The sequence below is a fragment of the Salvia splendens genome, chromosome 2, assembly GCF_004379255.2.
Source record: "Salvia splendens isolate huo1 chromosome 2, SspV2, whole genome shotgun sequence".
Classification (NCBI taxonomy): Eukaryota; Viridiplantae; Streptophyta; class Magnoliopsida; order Lamiales; family Lamiaceae; genus Salvia; species Salvia splendens.
In genome coordinates this window covers 38804519-38825928 of record NC_056033.1, presented here as the reverse complement: position 1 = coordinate 38825928, position 21410 = coordinate 38804519, and the positions used below count along the sequence as shown (strand labels likewise).

Below are 21410 nucleotides of genomic sequence, written 5' to 3'. Positions count from 1 at the left end.
AACTTTCAGATTCTCGTTCGTTTTCGTCACTCGGGAAAGTGATAGATTATCTCAACTTAAACTACGGTTCGCTCGTATTCAATCTAGCCTACAACATAAGCACTCTATGTTCGCAACATACTTCATCATCATTCATACATAAAGATAACCAAGTATAACACACAACATTTTAACATCGCAAAGCAAAACACTTTCATACTTTAAAACTCACACTCGAAATCAAACTCATAATTTCTCTTCAAAACTTGCTCTTTTCTCAAACATTAGAAAATACTATTCTCAATTTGAAACCAATCCCTCACAAAAAGATTTTACTTCCTCGTTCTTATAAAAAATTTCTCATGTTTCATTCTAAAAAATCCTCTCATTTTCCTTTCTCCAAAACTTTCTCATAAAAACATTCTAAAAAACATGTTACCTTTTTCTCGGTTGAGTGTGACGAGTCGGGATGTTGAGCCTTCAATGCATAATTATCATTATCATTATTATTATTATTATTATTATTATTATTATTATTATTATTATCATTATTATTTTAGTCTAGCAAAACAAGTCTAGACTAAGACAGAAAAAGACTCACTGGTCCAGAGCGGAAAGAAAAATTGCTCTGATACCACTTTGTCACGCCCGCATTTTCTAAGGATAGAAAACACGGTTGATCGCGACTAGGGGAGGATTAAAGAAGCGGGGAAGAAAGGGGAAAACAACACAAATCGACCATAGCTCGAAATAAATGGGAATAGCGCGAATAAAATCGGAGTATCTCAACAATCAACAACTCAAAAATGAATATTATCTCGGGGATACAAGAACTCAAAAGAAGGACAACTACTCAGCGGAAGCAGTTGAGAGAAGGAATATGCCACGTGTGAAGACATGACACACACTAGACACTTAGATTTCTTCAACGACCTTGCTCAACACCCACCTCGCCCGTCACGCTCAACCTGCAAATTTTTAAAAGAAAATGTAGGGCTGAGTACTTGATGTACCCAGTGAACACATGCCAAAATAATTTTCATAAAATATTGTGTCAGCATTTAAAAGTGAACTCGGGGTTTTATAAGAGACCAAGTCACCCAAAACATTTTCTCGCTCAAAAGTATGGCCACGCAGCCCATTTTTCTCTCTCCTCGTACCATATCTGAACCTCATGTGTGAAACGAGAACGTGGCCACATTCTCGATCACTGGACCGGCCAACTCGAAAGAGAGAGCGCACTATCCCCTCTGTGTACACTAGCTTGAATAGAGACTCGCTCCCTAGACAAACCAGAATTCGATTAAACTCATAACTACTAGTAGGGACTCGCTCCCCACCGGGCGATCAGATAGGCACATCCTCAAAAACAAAATACGGCATGACACAATATATTTAGAATTTAATCACATAACTCGTACTTGAAATAAACTGCTTAGGACATAGTCCTTATTTAAAAAGAAAGCCCACAAAATACTTAGTTAGAAAACCCACCTCGTTCGTTTAATTTTCTGAATTTGAATTCCTTAATTCGACTTCCGTTTTATCCGTGGAGAAAATCTTTTCATTTAGTTCATGCTTCTATTCTCTTTCATTTATTTTCGTGCTCGAGCGGCCATCCGCATCCACTCATCTGCCCAAGCACATTTATTTTCCTTTAGCCCAAGAAATAGACTCTAATAATCCCAACTCCTTCAAAAGGTCATGCTCAAACTCATTCCATCAAATAATTCCTCTCGGCCAACTTAAACATGGAATTAACCCATTAATCACTTTTCTTTTACAGTCACACATTTAACCCACATACTAGCTCTTGTTATCCCAAATCAGAATAAATTCAGACTTCTCATTCCCGTTACCTCATGTCTCTTAGCTCTCGATTTCTCAGTTCTACGCCGTCGTTCTTCCAGCCGTACCGTCATTCAGCTCCACCATCGCCGTTCAGCCGAGCAGCCGCTGTCCGCCATTCACTGCTGCTGCCATCTCCCGAGCTGCCGTTGCTGTCTGCTGCTCGTGTAGTGGCATCAGCCGCTGTCTCCTCTTCTCCCTCTTTCGTTGACTGCCGGCAGTGCCATCACCGACGTCAGAAACACCGTTGCTGCCATTCGAAGCCGCCCGGAACTACCGAACAGTTCCTGCTGCTCCCCGCCGGCTTGTCGTCGTTCGCCTTCTCCCTCTTACCTCAGCGGCAATCGGCGCCACCGCTTCTCTCCTTTCTAACTCTCTCGGTTTTCTTCTCTAACTCTTTGTTTTCTTGGTATTGAATTTATGTGTAGAAAGATTGTGGGATTGATTGGATTTATATAGGCAAAACTGATAGATATTGATGGATTTGGTGGTTGGAGAGATTTGAGATAATTACCGTAGATTTGATATCGAATAGTGATAGATATCTTTAGATTAGAATTAAGAGGATTAATTTTGGGCTCAAAGAAGGAAGAATTAAAAAGTTTTGAGCTCATGACAATTGGATTTCAAATTGGGCTAGGAAAGAATAATTGTTTGGCCTAAAAAGTGAAATACTTCTCTCGACAAATAAATAAAGGCGAAATTTTTTTCAGATGCGTAACGACGTCCTTTGGAGAATAAACACAAAGTCAGGGTGTTACATGTTCACCCAGCTCGTCGGAGCTAACTTGGGTAGCCCCGACGCCGACCTGAGTAGTTCTCAACGCCGGCCGCAAGGAAGGAAGAAGTCGACGACCAACCGCCGTGGCGCCGCGACTCCATCCGCCCCCGATCCTGCTCTCGCTCCCTTTGTGCTACCTCAACCCCCCCATCAACTCGTTGTGGGGGTTTTGACCCAACTCAATTTGGCCGATAGGTCAACTATGACCCCCGAACAACTTCGATCGCATGTGGCAATAATACGGGGTCTCCAAAGAACATTGAGGGTAGAGCCGGATGAATAGTCTTCTACAGGGGTATTTTTAGCCTTTAATTATGTAATTTTTAATTTTTAGGATTTTAATTATGTAATTTTTAATTTTTAGAAGTTTAATTATGTAATTTTTATTTTTTTTATAATTTGTAATAGTATTCCGGGTAATTTGAATGCATTTTAATATTGTGGAAATGTTTTTATTTAAATTGAATAATAGAATGGTAGGATCCTTGAGCTTGTCCTTGCGGAAGAGCACGGATGTGGATGTTGTGCTCTTGCCTAAGGACATGGAGTAAAAATGGGTGCGGGCCCACATCCGTGCTCGTTGGCAAGAGCCAGATGTGGGTGTTGTGCTTTTCGGTACGGAGTTTAAGAAATGAATGTTGAATGTGTTAAATAAATAGATAAATAATAAGAGAGGGGAAAAAGTAGAAAGAATAAAGTAGAAAGTGAATAAAGTAGAAAGTGAATAAAGTAGACAGAATAAAGTAAGAAAGAGTAAAGTAGGAAAGATAAAAAAGTTACTATATATGAAAATGACTGAGAAAACTTTAAAAAATGGAAAAATGATTCAACTATAGAAAACGGAAAGTACGTTATTTTTGAATGTAGTCTCTATTTTAAGAAGACCCAAGTATTTTATACTATTTGAATTTGAAAGTGAGCGTATTATTACAAGATTCTTAACGGTGCAGATTTCCTTAGTAATAGACCACCTACCCAACACCATTCCTTCACAAAAATCCAAAAATTGCAATTATCTCTCTTACTTTGTTGCATCTGAAAGGCACCACCACTGCTGGTGCACCCATTGCCTTTTTCACCCTCCTCAAATCTCATCCTCACTCTCGCTTTAGGGTTGCTGCATTTATCTCTCCAGCAGCACAGTTCCTATCTCCAACTCAATCCACAGCAGAGCCAGCAAGTAATGCACGCACACAGGAATATCCAACCGCCTTATATTAGTGCTGCTGTGTTTTCTCTGCTTATTTCTGCTATTTACGGGCTTACAGAACCGACATTGCTGGTGCAACTCTGATCTACTTTTGCCGAGGGGTATATTGTTCATTTCTTCAAGGCTTGATTTCAGCACTGTTAGCTACTCTCTACAATCACTTCACTGTGCATTCTGGCTGTGTCTTTCCTTATGTTATTGGACTAAAAGATCTGAGAGTGATGAGTGAAGTTCTAGTTGGTGTAACTGTAATACTCTAATGACTTCTACAAAATAAGCTGAATCTATTCCAAGTACTTTAATAATTTAATATTTGTGCAGCATCTTATAAGATTCATGCTCCTATCCCTTGTTACTGAACGCAGTGCTTCATGTATTGGTTTTCTGTGTGCTTTTCATGTGAAAGTTGAGATTTCTCGTGATAAGTTTATTTATTTATTTTATGGCGCATATCTACATTTCCATGTTATTTTCCTTGGTTTTGATTGTTTGAGTGAGGATGTTGATTACAATATCTTACCACATGGATTTTATGTATTTTTCGTATTTGGGGTCAGAATGTTCAGGGGTGTTATATGAAAGCATAGAGTAATTTGTTTGTTAATTTTTGGTATAGGCACGTACAGTGAGATACTTGGTTGGAAAGGGGTGTGCAAATTGAAATGGCATCACGAGGTGGGCCCTCGCAGCAGAATTCACAGCTGCAGCGGCGGATCACACGCACGCAGACGGTTGGGAATCTCGGAGAGTCTATTTTTGACAGTGAAGTAGTTCCTTCGTCTTTAGTGGAAATTGCCCCCATTCTGCGTGTTGCCAATGAAGTCGAGCCCAGCAATCCTCGTGTTGCATACCTATGTAAGATTGGAATTATGCATTTCATAGATATATTTGATGGTGTATGATTGTACATGTCCATGTATTCTGTGTGACCTACTGACCTATGAGATATTACTTTGACTGCTTAATCATTATTGATGCTAATAAGCTCAGAGGCAGCGCTGGTTGGTAATTGGATTGGAGTGCTGATTTGGCATTGTGATTCTATTGAGCATTTTCCTATTTTTCTCCAAGTCAAACGTGTATATTTTCAGGGATTCAGCATGCATTTTAATTTCGAATTGTTATAAAATTTATACATTCATGAAATGCTTTCAACCATGTGTGCTAGAATATCAGTTATCCTTTACCTGTTTATGCCTTTTTTCTGTTGCACCAATCCTAGTTGAGGTATTATAAATTTATTAACAATTCAGTTTTTGTTAACATAAGCATCAATGATTTAATAACGCAGGTAGATTTTATGCTTTTGAGAAAGCTCATAGGTTGGATCCCACATCGAGTGGACGCGGTGTTCGTCAATTTAAAACGGCTCTTTTGCAACGCCTAGAAAGGGTAAGTATGAGAGTAACTTCTATTTTATGATTGAGTTAACTGTTTGGTGCACTATAAGCTTTATCAAGCTTATCATATGTGCTTTTAAATTGAGTAAGAGCAACAATGTCTTACGCTATGAAAAACTTTCTCTAGCTGCAAGTTCTAGAATTTTGTAGTTGTAATCATCTAGCATCTTAACTTTTTTGTGAGTTCCTCTGTCTTTGTTATGTGTAACATTTATTAAATAAAATAATCTCCCTTTCTTTTTGAGTTTCATACCACCTTATTTTCATATGCTTCTTCTTCAGGAAAATGACCCAACCTTGATGGGAAGGGTAAAAAAAAGTGACGCGCGTGAAATGCAGAGCTTTTATCAGCTCTATTACAAAAAGTATATTCAAGCTTTACAAAATGCTGCTGATAAAGCTGATCGGTAAATTATTCTTTTCATTCATGATTCACCATCTTTCTTTACTTGTGCAAATACTCGTAATAGATTTATGTATCTACCAATTAACTTCTGAATATAATATGTCCAGTGCTCAGTTGACAAAAGCATACCAAACAGCTAATGTTCTGTTTGAAGTTTTGAAAGCAGTTAATCAGACACAGTCCGTGGAAGTTGACCGGGAGGTAAATAATACTGTTCCGATTGTTATGCATATGTGTATTTCAACCTTTTCTTGTATACAGGATTTCATGAATCACCATGAGCAGAAACTATGTACATTGCATTTTTGCTTTTTTTTTGTGGAAACTGATTGTATCCACTCTTTTTCATACAGATATTGGAAACGCATGATAAAGTTGCAGAGAAGACAGAAATTTATGTCCCTTATAACATTCTACCTCTAGATCCTGACAGTGCAAATCAGGCAATTATGAAATATCCAGAGGTCTATGTTTAATAGAGTATTATTTGTCTCTATTATTTACTGATTTCTAGTTGCTTGTTTTCTGCTTTTCATTATTTGACTTTGATATTATTGTCCGACATAAATACTGTACAGATTCAAGCCGCTGTACTAGCGCTTCGGAATACTAGAGGTCTGCCATGGCCAAAGGATTACAAGAAGAAAAAGGATGAAGATATCCTTGACTGGCTTCAAGCTATGTTTGGTTTCCAGGTGAAGCAGCATAACTTCTGCTAACATCTATGATCTGCCCCTCTTTAGAATAATGATGCTGTTTCTATGCATCACATGGCCCAAGGATGTATTTTTAAGTCCAGTTGCTGTTGATTTTGATTAAATTTTCAGAAAGATAACGTTGAATCACATTGCTGTTGACTGCCCATTGATTTGCAGAAGGATAGTGTGGCTAATCAAAGGGAGCACTTGATTTTGTTACTTGCAAATGTTCATATACGGCAGTTTCCTAAGCCCGACCAACAACCCAAGGTATACCTTCTGGGAATTATTTCCCTTGATAAGCTTTCTGGATCACTTTCATTTGCTGTAGCATGGATTCCATAGTTTTACATGAGCAAAATCTTCTCCTACCTCCTCTAGTGGAAGTTGTATATCATAAAATCTTGTAGTTTCTTTGGCGTACTCTAATTGGTAAACATATGCTTTCTGTTATTTCAAAATAGCTTGTTGCTATTGTCATGTTTTAGATACTTCCCAGCTAGGCTAAAAAGTTTTGCCCATTACCCTGTAGAATCGCTGCAAAACTATAGTTCATTTAATTTTTGATAAAGTAATGTCATGCTGACCCCGATTCAAATAAGAGAGCTAGTTCCCTCATCTTATTCAATATGTAGCAGTACATCTCAAGTCATGATTCTGAAGGGCTTTACTGATACTATTACTGTGCCTAGTCAACATAAGTGACCACTACCCAACTGGTCCTAACACTAAAACAAACATGGTAGATATAACACGATAATTTGGCATTCTAAGCACTGCTATTACGACGCAGACATAACTGTGTTTTTTATTCAGGTTTCCTCCCTAAGCACTTACTTATATGTTTGACGGTGTAGAGGGACCAAGTTATTTGCCATTGGTTGATGAATGCTAATGTTAAGAAGTTACTGTCTCAATCGAATCTACTCAAAATTTTCTTGATTTTGCTTCTTTTGTCTTGTTGAGACTAAAATCAGACTGTTTTTATAATTTTGTGGCAAAGAAAACTGTTATAATGTTTTTTTGGCTGAATTCAGTTGGATGATCGTGCTCTTGATGAAGTTATGAAGAAGCTTTTCAAGAACTACAAAAAGTGGTGCAAGTATTTGGATCGCAAAAGTAGCCTCTGGTAAGAATCAAATGCAAAAGACTGTCGTCCATGGCTACATGCAATGCTACTCTTTCTATCAACTTCTGATTACAGATTCATTTAGGCGTGAATGATACTAATTTTATTGTCCTTGGATTATAAACATCATGAGAATTGCATATAGTATAGTTCGCCCATAAGTATTTGCTAATGAAGTCAAGTGTAGAAACAAACTATGTTGTTGAGTATTTGTAAGTGATAATTCATACAGGTTAAGCATCTGTTCTGGAAAAGTGTGATTCTGTCTGTATGAAAAATTAATGTTGAAAAGATGCAGATTATATTCTAAATAAATATAAAATCAACTTAATACCTTTCAATAAGATCATAATTGATGTAAAATCTGGCCATAGCATTCAGATTAAGCAACATTCCACTTTCTAACAGTTGGCTAGGATCAGTTATTAAAACTTGTTTAGGACTTCAGGCTACCACTCATAAATCACAAAAGCCAGCTAGTGTCTTTTTAATATATTTCTTCTCTAAAGATTATTTCCTGCTACAATTCTTATCATATACTACTAAAAAATTTAAATAAGAAGTATTGAGAGGATAAATTGTAACGAATGCTAAAAAAGAGAGAGTAATTAGTCCTATAGACCTGCAACCATGAAGAATTAAAATTATTTTAAATAGAATTTTGTTGAGTTTCAACTTCCAATTTTCAGTATGTACTGTGTAGTTGATCTATAACCTAGACATCAGTGGAAGAAAATATCAATTCAACCACCTATTGTTTGTTCTATTAATCTGTTACTTAAAATATGTGAAACAAATGTTACTCGGTCACACATTATGAGCTATCCACAAGTAATTTGTTGATTGTTTTCCACTTGTTTAATTTGCAGGTTACCCACAATACAGCAGGAAATGCAACAGCGTAAATTGTTATATATGGGACTCTATCTTTTAATATGGGGTGAAGCTGCCAATTTAAGATTCATGCCAGAATGCCTCTGCTACATATATCATCACGTATGCTTTTAAGTAGATTATTTCCTTTACATCTAATGGTCTTTAGTAAAGCTGGGATAATAGTTTCTTTTAATTTGCATTTTGGTAAAGTATAAGATGTCGCTGTATCATGTCATGTTAACCCAGGATGAAAACGAACTGCAAAAAGAATTGCATACATGAAATATCTTATTCTTTCTGCTAGTTTTAGTTGTTGTTTCTACTCTAGTTTTTGATGAATCAAGAGAGGAACAACATATAAGACTTAAGCACATATTAACCTTTACCTTTGTTTGCTATAGAAGACTCAACATTGCTTTCTGTTATCTTGGTAGTTCGGCAGTGTGAAATCTGCATTTTATCATATATTCCACAATTCCATGAAATAATAATTTTGGCAGTTCTAGCATGCATAATACTGTTCTTTGATTCTACTCCAGTAATCTGCTCTATTCTCTTTTCGACGATTTTCTTTTCTTTTTGTCTTCTTGATTGAAAAGCTATTCGTATATCTGACCCTCTTGGGCTCACTTAATCATAATCGAATCTATATGTTATCTTTCATTCTACATATGTAAATCATGGCGTGGTATAAATTCTTTTCCGATCTTGATATTACAACTCATTTTTGAGATTTTATCTTTACAGATGGCTTTTGAACTTTATGGAATGCTTGCTGGAAATGTTAGTCCAATGACTGGTGAAAATGTAAAACCAGCCTACGGAGGAGAGGAAGAGGCTTTTCTTCAAAAAGTTGTCACTCCAATTTATCAAGTCATTGCTCGGGTAAAGCCCAAATAAAAAATTTCATTTACAATTTTATTTCTCCATGCGCAATGATAATTTATTCTTTTTCCCTGCTAAATTAATTTTTTTTGTTTTTCAGGAAGCTGCGAGAAGCAAAATAGCAAAATCAAAACATTCACAGTGGAGAAACTATGATGATCTTAATGAATACTTTTGGTATACTTGTTTATTTTATGAATATGCTTGACTATCAAATCAGTTACTTATTTTTGTAAAATAGGTCTGTGGATTGTTTCCGTTTGGGATGGCCGATGCGTGCTGATGCTGATTATTTTTGTAAGCCTATGGATCAACTTCGGGATGAAAAGAATGGGGTAAAGAATACATTGCCATTTTCACCTTATAATGTGCAGGTAATTCAACTGAATAGAAGTTTTTCTTAACTAGGAAAGCAGGCCTACAAGAGATCGATGGGTGGGAAAAGTTGATTTTGTTGAAATCCGGTCTTATTTTCATATCTTTAGGAGCTTCAACAGAATGTGGAGTTTCTTCATATTATGCTTGCAGGTGTGTATTTCAGTGCTTCTCATGTTTTTGTGTACTCATTATCCTTCTTGTGTTTCATCTGCTCTTTGATGCTGACATTGTGAACAACTGCCATATATGAAGGCTATGATCATCATTGCTTGGAATGATTCTGGTCAGCCAAGTTCAATTTTTGAGGCCAATGGTTTCAAGAAAGTACTAAGCATTTTTATAACTGCAGCAATTATGAAACTCGGGCAAGGTATGTGCATTACTTTTTTACTGTACTCGATTATTATAAACTGTTTTATCTTTTTTGAAAGGTTTTGGTCATATATACAAATATTGTTTTGAATCATACATCCTTAGTGTTGATGCATATAATCTTTCTGTACTGTGATGACTAAAAGGTTCTGGCAGGAATAAAACTCTGGCTGTGGAATACATTATACCTGTTATTAAAATCTAGGCATTTTGGAACTGATCGAAATATCTAATGGCTTCAATATGTGTAGTCGCCAAAATAGGTTGATATGTAATAACTTTGGCATATGCTGGCATGAGTCTGGTAACATCCATGACATATAATTATAGTACTCAAGTACTGTACTATTTTTAAACCAGAATTTACTTAAGTTTTGCCTGTGCTCGTGTTTTTCTGCTATGAATTTTGTATTGATTGATTTGCAAATGTTTTGTCATCCTTTTTTAAAATATTAGAATGTTTCTTGCAGCCATCCTTGATGTGATATTGAGTTGGAAAGCTAGGAGGAGCATGTCTTTCCATGTCAAGCTCCGCTACATTCTAAAGGTTGTGTCTGCTGCTGCGTGGGTGGTTATTCTCCCTGTTACTTATGCGTATACATGGGAGAATCCACCTGGCTTTGCTCGAACTATCAAAAGTTGGTTCGGCAATAGCAACAGTTCTCCTTCATTATTCATCATGGCTGTTGTTATCTACTTGTCACCAAATATGCTTGCTGTCACTCTCTTTCTTTTTCCCTTCATTCGCCGATTCCTGGAAAGTTCCAATTATAAGATTGTGATGCTAATGATGTGGTGGTCACAGGTATGCAATACATTCAGTTTATTTTTTCTTATGTACCCCTTATGGGATGAATTAAAATTCAAATGGTAATTTCCTGTTCCCATAAATATATATTACAGCCTCGACTTTATGTTGGACGGGGAATGCATGAAAGCACCTTCTCTCTCTTCAAGTAGGGCCCGAATCTATTTCGTTGTATAGAATCATTTCATGTGATATTCGATTATTATCTTTATTCTTTTATATTTGCCAGGTATTCTTTATTCTGGGTGCTTCTTATCATTACAAAATTAGCTTTCAGTTTCTATGTTGAGGTACCTACCCTATGCCCCTACCCATTTCTTTTTGGTTTATTCTTATGATCACTGGATATATAGTAAATGCTGAGATCTTTACTTAAAGGTTTTTCTGCATTTGTAGCTTTAAGATTATCTCATCACTGAGGCATTCCCTATTTCTTTGTGTTTTATTCTTATGATCACTGGATATATAGTAAATGCTGAGATCTTTACTTAAAAGGCTTTCTGCATTTGTAGCTTTAAGATTATCTCATCACTGAGGCATTCCCTATTGATGTTTATTTTTTAAAACATTTGGGGTTGGAATATCACTAGTTGTTGGTTAAACTTAGGCTCTCACCATTCTTTTCTCATAGTCAATTTACATGATTAACTGTGTTTGATTTGTGGACAAAATCTTCTGATTCCAGATTAAACCTCTGGTGATTCCAACCAAAGATATCATGGAAGTTCACATATCAACTTATCAATGGCATGAATTCTTTCCCCAAGGTAGTTAAGAGGACTAATCTGGAGTTACAGTATGCGCATGCAAAAATATGTACAAGAAACAGTTGGACTGAAAGAATTGTTTTGACATTTGTACTGATTATTAAATCCATGGTTTTTTTTTTGCAGCAAAGAATAACATTGGTGTCGTAATTGCACTATGGGCCCCAGTTATTCTTGTATGGAATGATCATTTCTTCCAGTACCGAGTTTTTTCCTTTTGATGCTATACCTCCAATCTGGAGATTCTTATACATTTGGAGATCATTTTTGTTTATACTTTCTTTCCAGGTTTATTTCATGGATAGCCAGATATGGTATGCTATATTCTCTACACTTTTTGGAGGTATATATGGTGCATTCCGACGCCTTGGAGAGGTTAGGGGAACATCTGATGGCGATATTAACATTCATATAAATTATGATCAGTCTTCATCTGTATTGGATATGTATATATAGATTGTGTCTTATGGCATTCCCAGAACTCTCAACCTGAAAATTTTAGTTTTGCCCTTTCAATAGAATATGAATAATGATAAAATTGAAAGCTTTGTCTACTATAGGATGCTTTCACATGTTGAAGGAAATTATTCATATGTTTCAGGCAGAAGAGACCTTTTTTCGTCCTCTAGAGCAAACACATGGTTAAAACTTAAAAAGTGTTTTAGCTACTAGGATTTTGAACTTTCCGTGGTTTTTGGTTTCCTAGAAAATTAATGGGTTCACCATTGGTACACAGGTGAATAAAAGTAATTGATAACATGATATTTCCAAACCTGTTACTTCTAGATAATGAATGTTTAACATGCCTTGTAGTAATCTATAAAGAGGATAATATGTATATTTATAGTTTGGTGTTTAACTTCTTATTTTCTTTTTTGTCCTACTTAGTTAATTTTCTACTTATTGTTGTTTCAGATTCGAACACTAGGAATGCTTAGATCCCGTTTTCAGTCGTTGCCTGGTGCTTTTAATGCCTGCTTAATCCCAGAGGAGAGAACTGAGACAACAAAAAAGAAAGGACTGAAGGCCACCTTCTCCCGCAAGTTTGACCCGGTAGCATGTTTTTTAGTCCCCCGCTAGTATTTGGATTATGCATGCATATGACATCATTGACTTTTACCTCTCTGATTATCACCCTCTCAGATTCCTTCAAGCAAGGAAAAAGCGGCTGCAAGGTTTGCTCAGTTGTGGAACAAAATAATAACAAGTTTTAGAGAGGAGGATCTTATAAGTAACAGGTGATATTCTGTATGAATGCTGTGAAAAAGTCATCTGGTTGGTTGATTTGTTCGCTGTCTCTCATTATCATGGACAAAGAGGAAAGAGACAAGATGTATATATTTTTATGTTATTTCTCAACTTGCTTTTGTTAGGGAAATGGATCTGTTACTTGTTCCATACTGGGCTGATCGTGATTTGGAACTGATGCAATGGCCTCCGTTTTTGCTTGCTAGCAAGGTTTCTTTTGACCATTTGTTCCTTTTTATATTAGATATTTACTATCCATGTTGGTAGATGGTGTGGTTGTCCATTATTTTCCTTCTTGGATCCCTGATAAATTATTAAATTCTTTTTCATCTCCTCACTTTAGCTACATTGGCTAATTAGACAAATGCTTAGATGAAAATACCATGGCATATAGGACAAACTTTCTGCCATGGTGTTCAAGATAAATAAATAGGTGATGGGAATATCAAAGAGCGTCTTTACCAATATTACTGGGGAAATTATTATCTGTTATGTAGTCACTTTTGTGTTGTGTTGATTATTATTTTATAATAAATGAAGAGAGGAAATGAATAAAAACACATTACATGGTCTGTCGTTTGACCTTAAAATACGTACATTACTCTAACATCATCCACACAGATGTAATCCATATGTTGGGAAGACACTACAGAACTAAGATCAATTAAGGTAAAATAAATGGCAGGGTGTTCATTTGTAATCACACCCATCTTCATTTGTTTGTTATTCTGTGTGAGTAGGCTATCACATTAACTTACTGTGGCACTTTGGGTAGAAAGAAGATGCGTTTTTGTTTAATTGTGTGTACCATTTTGAATAGGGGTTTGGATATTGATAAGAGAATTAGACGTCATTTTTGGTTTCATATCCTTCAATGATAATTGAAGTGATGAGTTGGCATTTGAAATCATTTTTTCTCATGTAACTAACTGGATTTGTTGATAACGCAGATCCCTATAGCAGTTGATATGGCCAAAGACAGTAACGGAAAGGATAGTGAACTGAAAAAGCGGATAAAGTCTGATGATTACATGTATTCTGCTGTCTGCGAGTGTTATGCTTCATTTCGGAACATTGTTATGTTTCTAGTTCACGGCAATCGTGAGAAAGAGTAAGTATTTATGGATTTTCAGTTTGATCCCTCAGTCATTTACTTCCCTCTGTTCACTCAACTTATCTTTCTTTTCAGGGTTATTGAGTATATTTTTACTGAAGTTGACAAGCATATAGCGGATGATAAGCTGTTAACTATCTACAAGCTAAATGCTCTTCCTGTTCTGTATGACCTCTTCGTTAGGCTTGTCAAATACTTGGTAGGGACTTACCTTGTTTTCTTCTATAATTACTTACTGTTAGGCTTGTCAATTACATTACATGGTAAGGATTTCCCTTGTTTTCTTCTATAATTACTTTGCAGCTAGAAAATAAGCCGGAGGATAGGGATCAAGTTGTAATCCTCTTCCAGGACATGCTTGAAGTCGTGACCCGAGATATAATGATGGAAGATCATATATCCAAGTAACAGTTCTTCAGAATAGATGTGTTGAACTTGAATTTTGAAGCCTTTATGCAATGTTCTTAGTTACTACATTTGTTTTGAATAGCTTGCTAGATTCAATTCATGGTGGATCTGGACATGAAGGCATGGTCCCTCTTGATCAGCAATATCAGTTATTTGCATCAGCTGGTGCCATTAAATTTCCAGCTCCTCAATCTGAAGCTTGGAAAGAGAAAGTATAGAGTTGAACTGTATATATTGATAAGCTTTTTTTTTATTTTTTTATTTTCTGTTCTTGATTGACATTTTCATTTCCCCTTCTCAGATCAAGAGGTTGTACTTGTTGCTGACAGTCAAGGAATCTGCAATGGATGTACCCTCAAACTTGGAAGCTAGGAGGCGCATTTCCTTTTTCTCCAATTCCTTGTTCATGGACATGCCAGCAGCTCCTAAAGTCCGCAATATGTTGTCATTCTCGTGAGTTCATTTTACACTGTGCTTTTTGTTTCATTGTGTATGTTGTCAAAAGATCATGTATCTTTGGCGATTCAGTTATTCTCTCACCTTGTGACCATTCATGTAACTTATAAGCAGTTAATTCTGCAAATTTGAATATAATTCAAACAATGCAAGTGCATGTAGGATTTCATGAGAAAGGTATGATACTGTAACCCTTGCCCAGAATAAAGAAATAACTAAGGGTTAATTTTAAATTACAATATTAAAGATATATACTCTGGTTGTTTTTATTGGACAAGACTTTTAGCAAAGTTTAGTTTTAGATTAATGCTTCAGTGCAATCGAGAAAATCACAGAGCGTCATTCCCAGCTTTATAAACACCTTGTATTATGTTTGATGGTCACTAAAGGCCAAAGGGTTATTAACATTGAAGATAGCAAAAAATGTAATGATGTACTATAGATTTTTTGTATGATCTTTTGCGTAGGTTTGTAATGATATAAACTTTGTCAATACTTTATTTAAATACTCATTTGTTTATACCCAGCTGAATAAGTATTAGTTACTCATCTGTTTGTTCCTTGTACTGATACATGATTAGTCAGTCGTTCAGTGTAAACGCATCAGGCATGCCCCTATCGTTGTGTCCTTGTGTGTGAATATAACTTGAGCTTTCCCGACATATAGTGTTTTGACTCCTTATTACACGGAGGAGGTACTTTTCTCATTGCCTGAGCTGGAAGTGGCAAATGAAGATGGCGTATCCATTCTCTTTTACCTGAAGAAAATTTTCCCAGGTTTGTGTTTTAGATGCTATGAGGCTTGTCTAATTTCTCCTTCTTCACTAACCTTACAATAAAATCCCACAGATGAATGGAACAATTTTCTTGATCGTGTTGACTGCAATGAAGAAAATCTAAGGGATTCTGATGAACTGGAAGAGCAGTTACGACTTTGGGCTTCATATAGGGGCCAAACATTGACCAGAACTGGTATGTAAAAGTCAAATTATTAGTGTTCTCATTCACATTGAAGTTTCTCTTTGCTTTTCATAGATATCTCTATTCAGTTGTGCTCTGTCGGCAGTCTCTGAGTTGTCATTTGACTATTTTAAGCAATTGGTCATGATGGGATACCTCGATCAAAGCGCCTAATTAATTTCCAATCGATGATTTATGTGGCTTATTTACTAACTTACATAAGGTTTAAACATAAATCAAATCAGATTATTACCATGTTATTGATTCACTAGATGGTTTCATGAATTGTTAGCTGTATCCTTCATGTTTTTATACGTTATACCTGTTATTGGCTGGATTTGATGAATCGCACGAGCAAGCCCTGAAGAATTGCAGAATTGATATTTATTTTAATTATTTTTGTAAGACATATTTTTGGAGACTCATGCATTTTATACACTGTGACAGTTAGAGGAATGATGTATTACCGCAGAGCTCTAGAACTTCAAGCGTTCCTTGATATGGCCAAGGATGATGGTATTACATCTTATACAGTGAATCATCTAACTGCAAACTAATGAGAGTATAAGCAGCTATATTTCTTGGTTTGTACAGATTTAATGGAAGGTTACAAGGCCATTGAGACAAGTGAAGATCAGATTAAGGGGGAGAGGTCGCTGTTTACACAGTGTCAAGCCGTAGCTGATATGAAGTTTACATATGTTGTCTCCTGCCAATTATATGGCATTCACAAACGATCTGGAGATCAACGAGCGCAAGATATATTAAGACTTATGACAACGTACGGGATTATAGAGCTTTGATTCTGGTATCCTAATATCCTCCAAGCACATTATCTAACTATTTATTTGGGCAGATATCCATCTCTTCGAGTAGCATATATAGATGAAGTTGAAGAACCTAGTAAAGACAGAACCAAGAAGGTCAATGACAAGGTGTACTACTCCACTTTAGTGAAGGCTGCTCTGCCAAAATCAAATGCTTCAGAGCCAGGCCAAAATCTAGATCAGGTACTTGAGATTATTTAGAATTCAACATCTGAAACTAGCAGCTAGCTAATTTAAGATTTATTATAAGGAACTTACAAGATTAAAAAGTAGGTATGTTTACTTTCAAAGTTGTTTCTTGACTTGATTTTTTCATACATCATCATTGTGTTTTTGTATGGAGCTCTCGCACAATGAGGACCTTATACAGAAATTTCTTCCAGAAATTTAGCTTGACAACTCTACATATTTGATGGCTGATTGTCTATAATGAATTTCTGTTTGTAGATAATCTACCGTATAAAACTTCCGGGCCCTGCTATCCTGGGTGAAGGAAAGCCTGAAAACCAGAATCATGCCATCATTTTCACGCGCGGAGAAGGCTTACAAACGATAGATATGAATCAGGTATGTTATTTTTAGCCAATCCATATATGATTTTCTTAAATTTGAGACCTGACATAATTATCCAACTTAGGATAACTACATGGAAGAAGCTTTTAAAATGAGAAACTTGCTCCAAGAATTTCTTAAAAGGCATGATCTGAGACACCCATCAATTCTCGGCCTTAGGGAACATATCTTCACTGGAAGGTGCGCCACTCTGTCATAATTAGCCTGCTTTGGCATTTGCATGTATATTTATTCCTTATATAACTCATTGCTCTTTTATTACATGATGATGCAGTGTTTCTTCTCTTGCTTGGTTTATGTCTAATCAAGAGACTAGTTTTGTTACTATTGGACAGAGGCTGCTGGCCAATCCCCTTAAGTAAGTTCTCTTGTTTGCATCACTCTCAACTCTTCTAGCCAGTAAACCATGTTCTTGAATATGTATCTCAGTCTGCTTGACCTGGCAAATACAATTAATAATTACAATTATTATTCAGTTTTACTGTTTCTTGTGAGATTTGTCACTCACGTGTACAATGTTTGAGGTTCTGCATAGTTGACAGCTAATAGATGAGGCTTTGTCCATGTAATTCAGCATGGCTGGAGGAACTGAAAGCTAATTTCATATGCATGCATTGCAGCCTTTTTTTGGTTAACTTTCTCTTTTCTATAGTTTATAATGAAGGTCTCTGTTATTTTCATTTTCTATCGTGAACAAGAGTTGAACCCCTTGATGCTTTATTACGCAAAAGAAGCCCAAATGGAATTTATAACTTTGTTTCTGGTCATTCCTATTTTGTTTTCTATAATTTAGATAATCGAGTTGCATTATTAAAATATGCATTAAAAAAGAATTTTATGAGTTAATCTTTCATGCATAGTGTTATTCGCCTTGCCAGGGTTTTATATATTTGAAAATTGAAATTTGCGTGAACTCATAGAAGGCTGAAACATTTCCTAAATATTCAGAAATATTGTTCGTTTATAAGTTCATTACAGGGTTTTATTCACTTATCTTCAATATATTTAATTTTGTGGTGGGAATGGTGCATGAACACTCTTACTTTTGCTTCATGTTTAGCCTCTGGGTTTCACATACGTTTAATTTGCCAAGGGTTTGCATTTCAGCAATTTCGGTTGATTCTAATTGGCCACCCTTCTTTTATTGTTTTTATGGAATTGGACTCATCATCTTTTCAAGTCAACTGACTGTCTTGTATCATGCTTCCTTCTTCTGTTCTTGCAGAGTTCGGTTTCACTATGGCCATCCTGATGTTTTTGATAGATTGTTTCACCTTACACGAGGTGGGGTGAGCAAAGCCTCCAAGATCATCAACCTGAGTGAGGATATATTTGCTGGTATGGTCATAAAGTTTGTTGTTCTTATTCCATATTTATCTATATTGAAACACTTTGGTATGGATATAATTGCTTGGCATTTGTAATTCTGTAGGCTTCAATTCTACACTCCGTGAAGGCAATGTAACCCATCATGAGTACATACAAGTTGGTAAAGGGAGAGATGTTGGCCTTAACCAAATTTCTCTGTTTGAGGCAAAAATTGCCAACGGAAATGGAGAACAAACATTGAGTCGGGATTTATATAGACTGGGGCATCGCTTTGACTTCTTTCGCATGCTATCATGTTATTTCACAACCATTGGTTTCTATTTCAGTACTTTGGTGCGTGTCAATTGAATTGTCTACCCGGTGGTTTTTGAGTTTGTCTTCAGATATTCTAACCTTATTGCATTTCTTCTGACAGATTACTGTGCTCACAGTGTATATATTTCTCTACGGACGCCTTTATCTTGTTCTTAGTGGGCTTGAAAAGGGATTAAGCATGCATCCACAAATTCGAGATAATAAGTCTCTTGAAATTGCATTAGCCTCTCAGTCCTTTGTGCAAATTGGATTTCTGATGGCTCTCCCTATGATGATGGAAATTGGATTAGAAAAGGGCTTTCGCACTGCACTGAGTGAATTCATATTGATGCAACTTCAATTGGCTCCAGTGTTTTTCACCTTTTCACTTGGGACTAAAACCCACTACTATGGGAGGACTTTACTTCATGGAGGTGCAAAGTATAGGGCAACAGGTCGTGGATTTGTTGTGTTCCATGCCAAATTTGCTGAAAATTATCGTCTCTACTCACGTAGCCACTTTGTCAAGGGGCTTGAGTTAATGATATTGCTTCTCGTTTATCAGATATTTGGTCAAACCTACAGAGGTGCTGTTTCATATATCTTAATCACTGTATCTATGTGGTTTATGGTGGGAACCTGGCTTTTTGCTCCCTTCCTCTTCAATCCTTCTGGCTTTGAGTGGCAGAAGATTGTTGATGACTGGACTGATTGGAATAAATGGATCAGTAATAGAGGAGGTATTGGTGTCCCCCCAGAGAAAAGTTGGGAATCATGGTGGGAAGAGGAGCAAGATCACCTCCGACATTCTGGAAAACGTGGTATTATAGCCGAAATATTACTGGCAATAAGGTTTTTCGTTTATCAGTATGGCCTTGTATATCACTTGCACATCACAAGGAAGAACCAAAGTGTTCTGGTATATTTTCTTCTCTACCCTGATAAACTGTCACATTTGATTTTGATAGGCTATTTGGATCTATAACCATTACTTAAATGAATGGCAGGTATATGGCATATCATGGCTGGTAATATTCCTAATCCTTTTTGTCATGAAGGTGAGAACAGTTATTCCAGTTTCAGAATTTTTTCCGAGGCACTTTAATTGAACTGGAGAAGAGTTCATTCTTTGAGCCTTCTTTCTTTCTTTCTTTTTGGCAATTTGCTATCACCTGTATGCAATACCTTGATATCCCCATGAAATGAATTGTCATATTTTCGACAACTTTCATACACAACCCTTTGTAGAAAGATTACACACGGATTCTGCATGTATGCACTTACACAAACGCGCCTCACTTCTTTTTTCATGTATTTCGCACTCTGTCGATGCATCCTTTTAACTTTGATTGTTTGAACTATGCTAAGTTCCTCTAGATTCTCTCGATCCAGCTCAGGTTCCTATTAATTGTTCATATGCTATTGCATTGGGTTTGGAAACTGATGGTTTATCTTGTGTTTCTTTTACAGACGGTTTCTGTAGGGCGAAGGAAGTTTAGTGCAAATTTCCAACTCGTCTTCCGCCTTATCAAGGGCTTAATCTTTGTCACATTCATCTCTATCCTGATCATACTGATTGCCCTACCACACATGACACCAAGAGATATTGTGGTTTGCATACTTGCTTTCATGCCCACTGGCTGGGGCTTGCTTCTGGTTAGCTATATTTCCACCACACCTCTTTTTTCTTTATTTACATCCAAACTTATTCTCAAGAAGCATTTTTGGTTGCCTGTTTTGATTTTACCAGATTGCTCAAGCATGTAAGCCAATTGTTCAAAGAGCTGGATTCTGGGGATCAGTCAGAACGCTAGCTCGTGGGTATGAAATTCTGATGGGTTTACTTCTGTTCACACCAGTGGCTTTCCTTGCATGGTTTCCGTTCGTATCAGAGTTCCAAACTCGAATGTTGTTCAACCAAGCCTTCAGTAGAGGTCTCCAGATATCACGTATTCTGGGTGGACATCGGAAAGACAGATCCTCCAGGAACAAGGAGTAGGAACAACAGTAACAGTAGCAGTAGTAGTGTTATTGCTTCTTGGATCTATTTTTACTTGTCTACTTATGAATTGTCTAAGCTTATCTCTCTCGTTATCCTTGTAATTATGCATTATGGTACGGTGGCAAATATTATAAGTAGTATTTTTTAAAGTTGCCTCTTATTATCATAATTGAGCTTAAGGAGAATTCATCAGCCTAAATGAGACATATATGCATAAAATTGAACAATTTAGGTAAGTGATCTATTTCATAATAAGATAATCAGATATTCATATGCAAACAGTAACATTTCATATGCGAGATAAACGGAGAGAATAAAAAAATCGTATACAAGCATAAAGTTTGATTTCATTAGAAACCACAACTTCGTGTGTTAAGGGTGAAGTTCAATTGTCAATGGATAATAAATTTCTATGAACCGTGATTCAATGAATGAAACTATTTTATTTAGTGTTACGATATCATTTTGCTTTGTAAAATCTGATGTCATTTTGGATGACATCCAGTAGCACCACATAAGTAAATCATCAAACTAAATCATGGACTCGATTAACTGCAGAGTCAATTATAATGTAGTTGTAAAATTAGAACAAGCCCAATAATTTGGTAGTAAAATTAGAACAAATCAATAATGTGATAGTTTTCAGAGAAGTTTTAAAATTG

General features: G+C 36.3%; 1 protein-coding gene across 1 annotated transcript; it reads left to right on the top strand.

Moving 5' to 3' along the window:
• Positions 1-3602: 3602 nt before the first annotated feature.
• On the top strand, positions 3603-20897 carry LOC121792662 (callose synthase 3-like). The gene is made up of 43 exons (XM_042190696.1): positions 3603-3919; positions 4435-4673; positions 5110-5210; positions 5501-5625; positions 5732-5825; positions 5978-6088; positions 6203-6319; positions 6500-6592; positions 7360-7451; positions 8321-8447; positions 9075-9212; positions 9313-9389; positions 9454-9547; positions 9621-9740; positions 9843-9960; positions 10433-10767; positions 10866-10918; positions 11000-11060; positions 11456-11537; positions 11664-11713; positions 11826-11912; positions 12453-12590; positions 12681-12775; positions 12911-12995; positions 13736-13896; positions 13975-14098; positions 14203-14303; positions 14390-14519; positions 14609-14760; positions 15431-15540; positions 15613-15735; positions 16171-16239; positions 16318-16504; positions 16580-16733; positions 16998-17117; positions 17188-17303; positions 17398-17481; positions 18349-18461; positions 18556-18785; positions 18868-19665; positions 19754-19804; positions 20217-20402; positions 20497-20897. The coding sequence occupies exons 2-43, from the start codon at positions 4481-4483 to the stop codon at positions 20743-20745; spliced, it is 5844 nt and encodes a 1947-aa protein (XP_042046630.1). The 5' UTR covers positions 3603-3919; positions 4435-4480; the 3' UTR covers positions 20746-20897.
• Positions 20898-21410: the final 513 nt, after the last annotated feature.

Bases quoted from the DNA above. Each gene is read 5' to 3' on its own strand.
- LOC121792662 (XM_042190696.1), top strand. From the start codon at position 4,481: ATGGCATCACGAGGTGGGCCCTCGCAGCAGAATTCACAGCTGCAGCGG. The intron at 11,061-11,455 runs GTACCTACCCTA...TTCTGATTCCAG, and splicing joins CTTTCAGTTTCTATGTTGAG to ATTAAACCTCTGGTGATTCC. The intron at 14,520-14,608 runs GTATAGAGTTGA...TCCCCTTCTCAG, and splicing joins CTGAAGCTTGGAAAGAGAAA to ATCAAGAGGTTGTACTTGTT.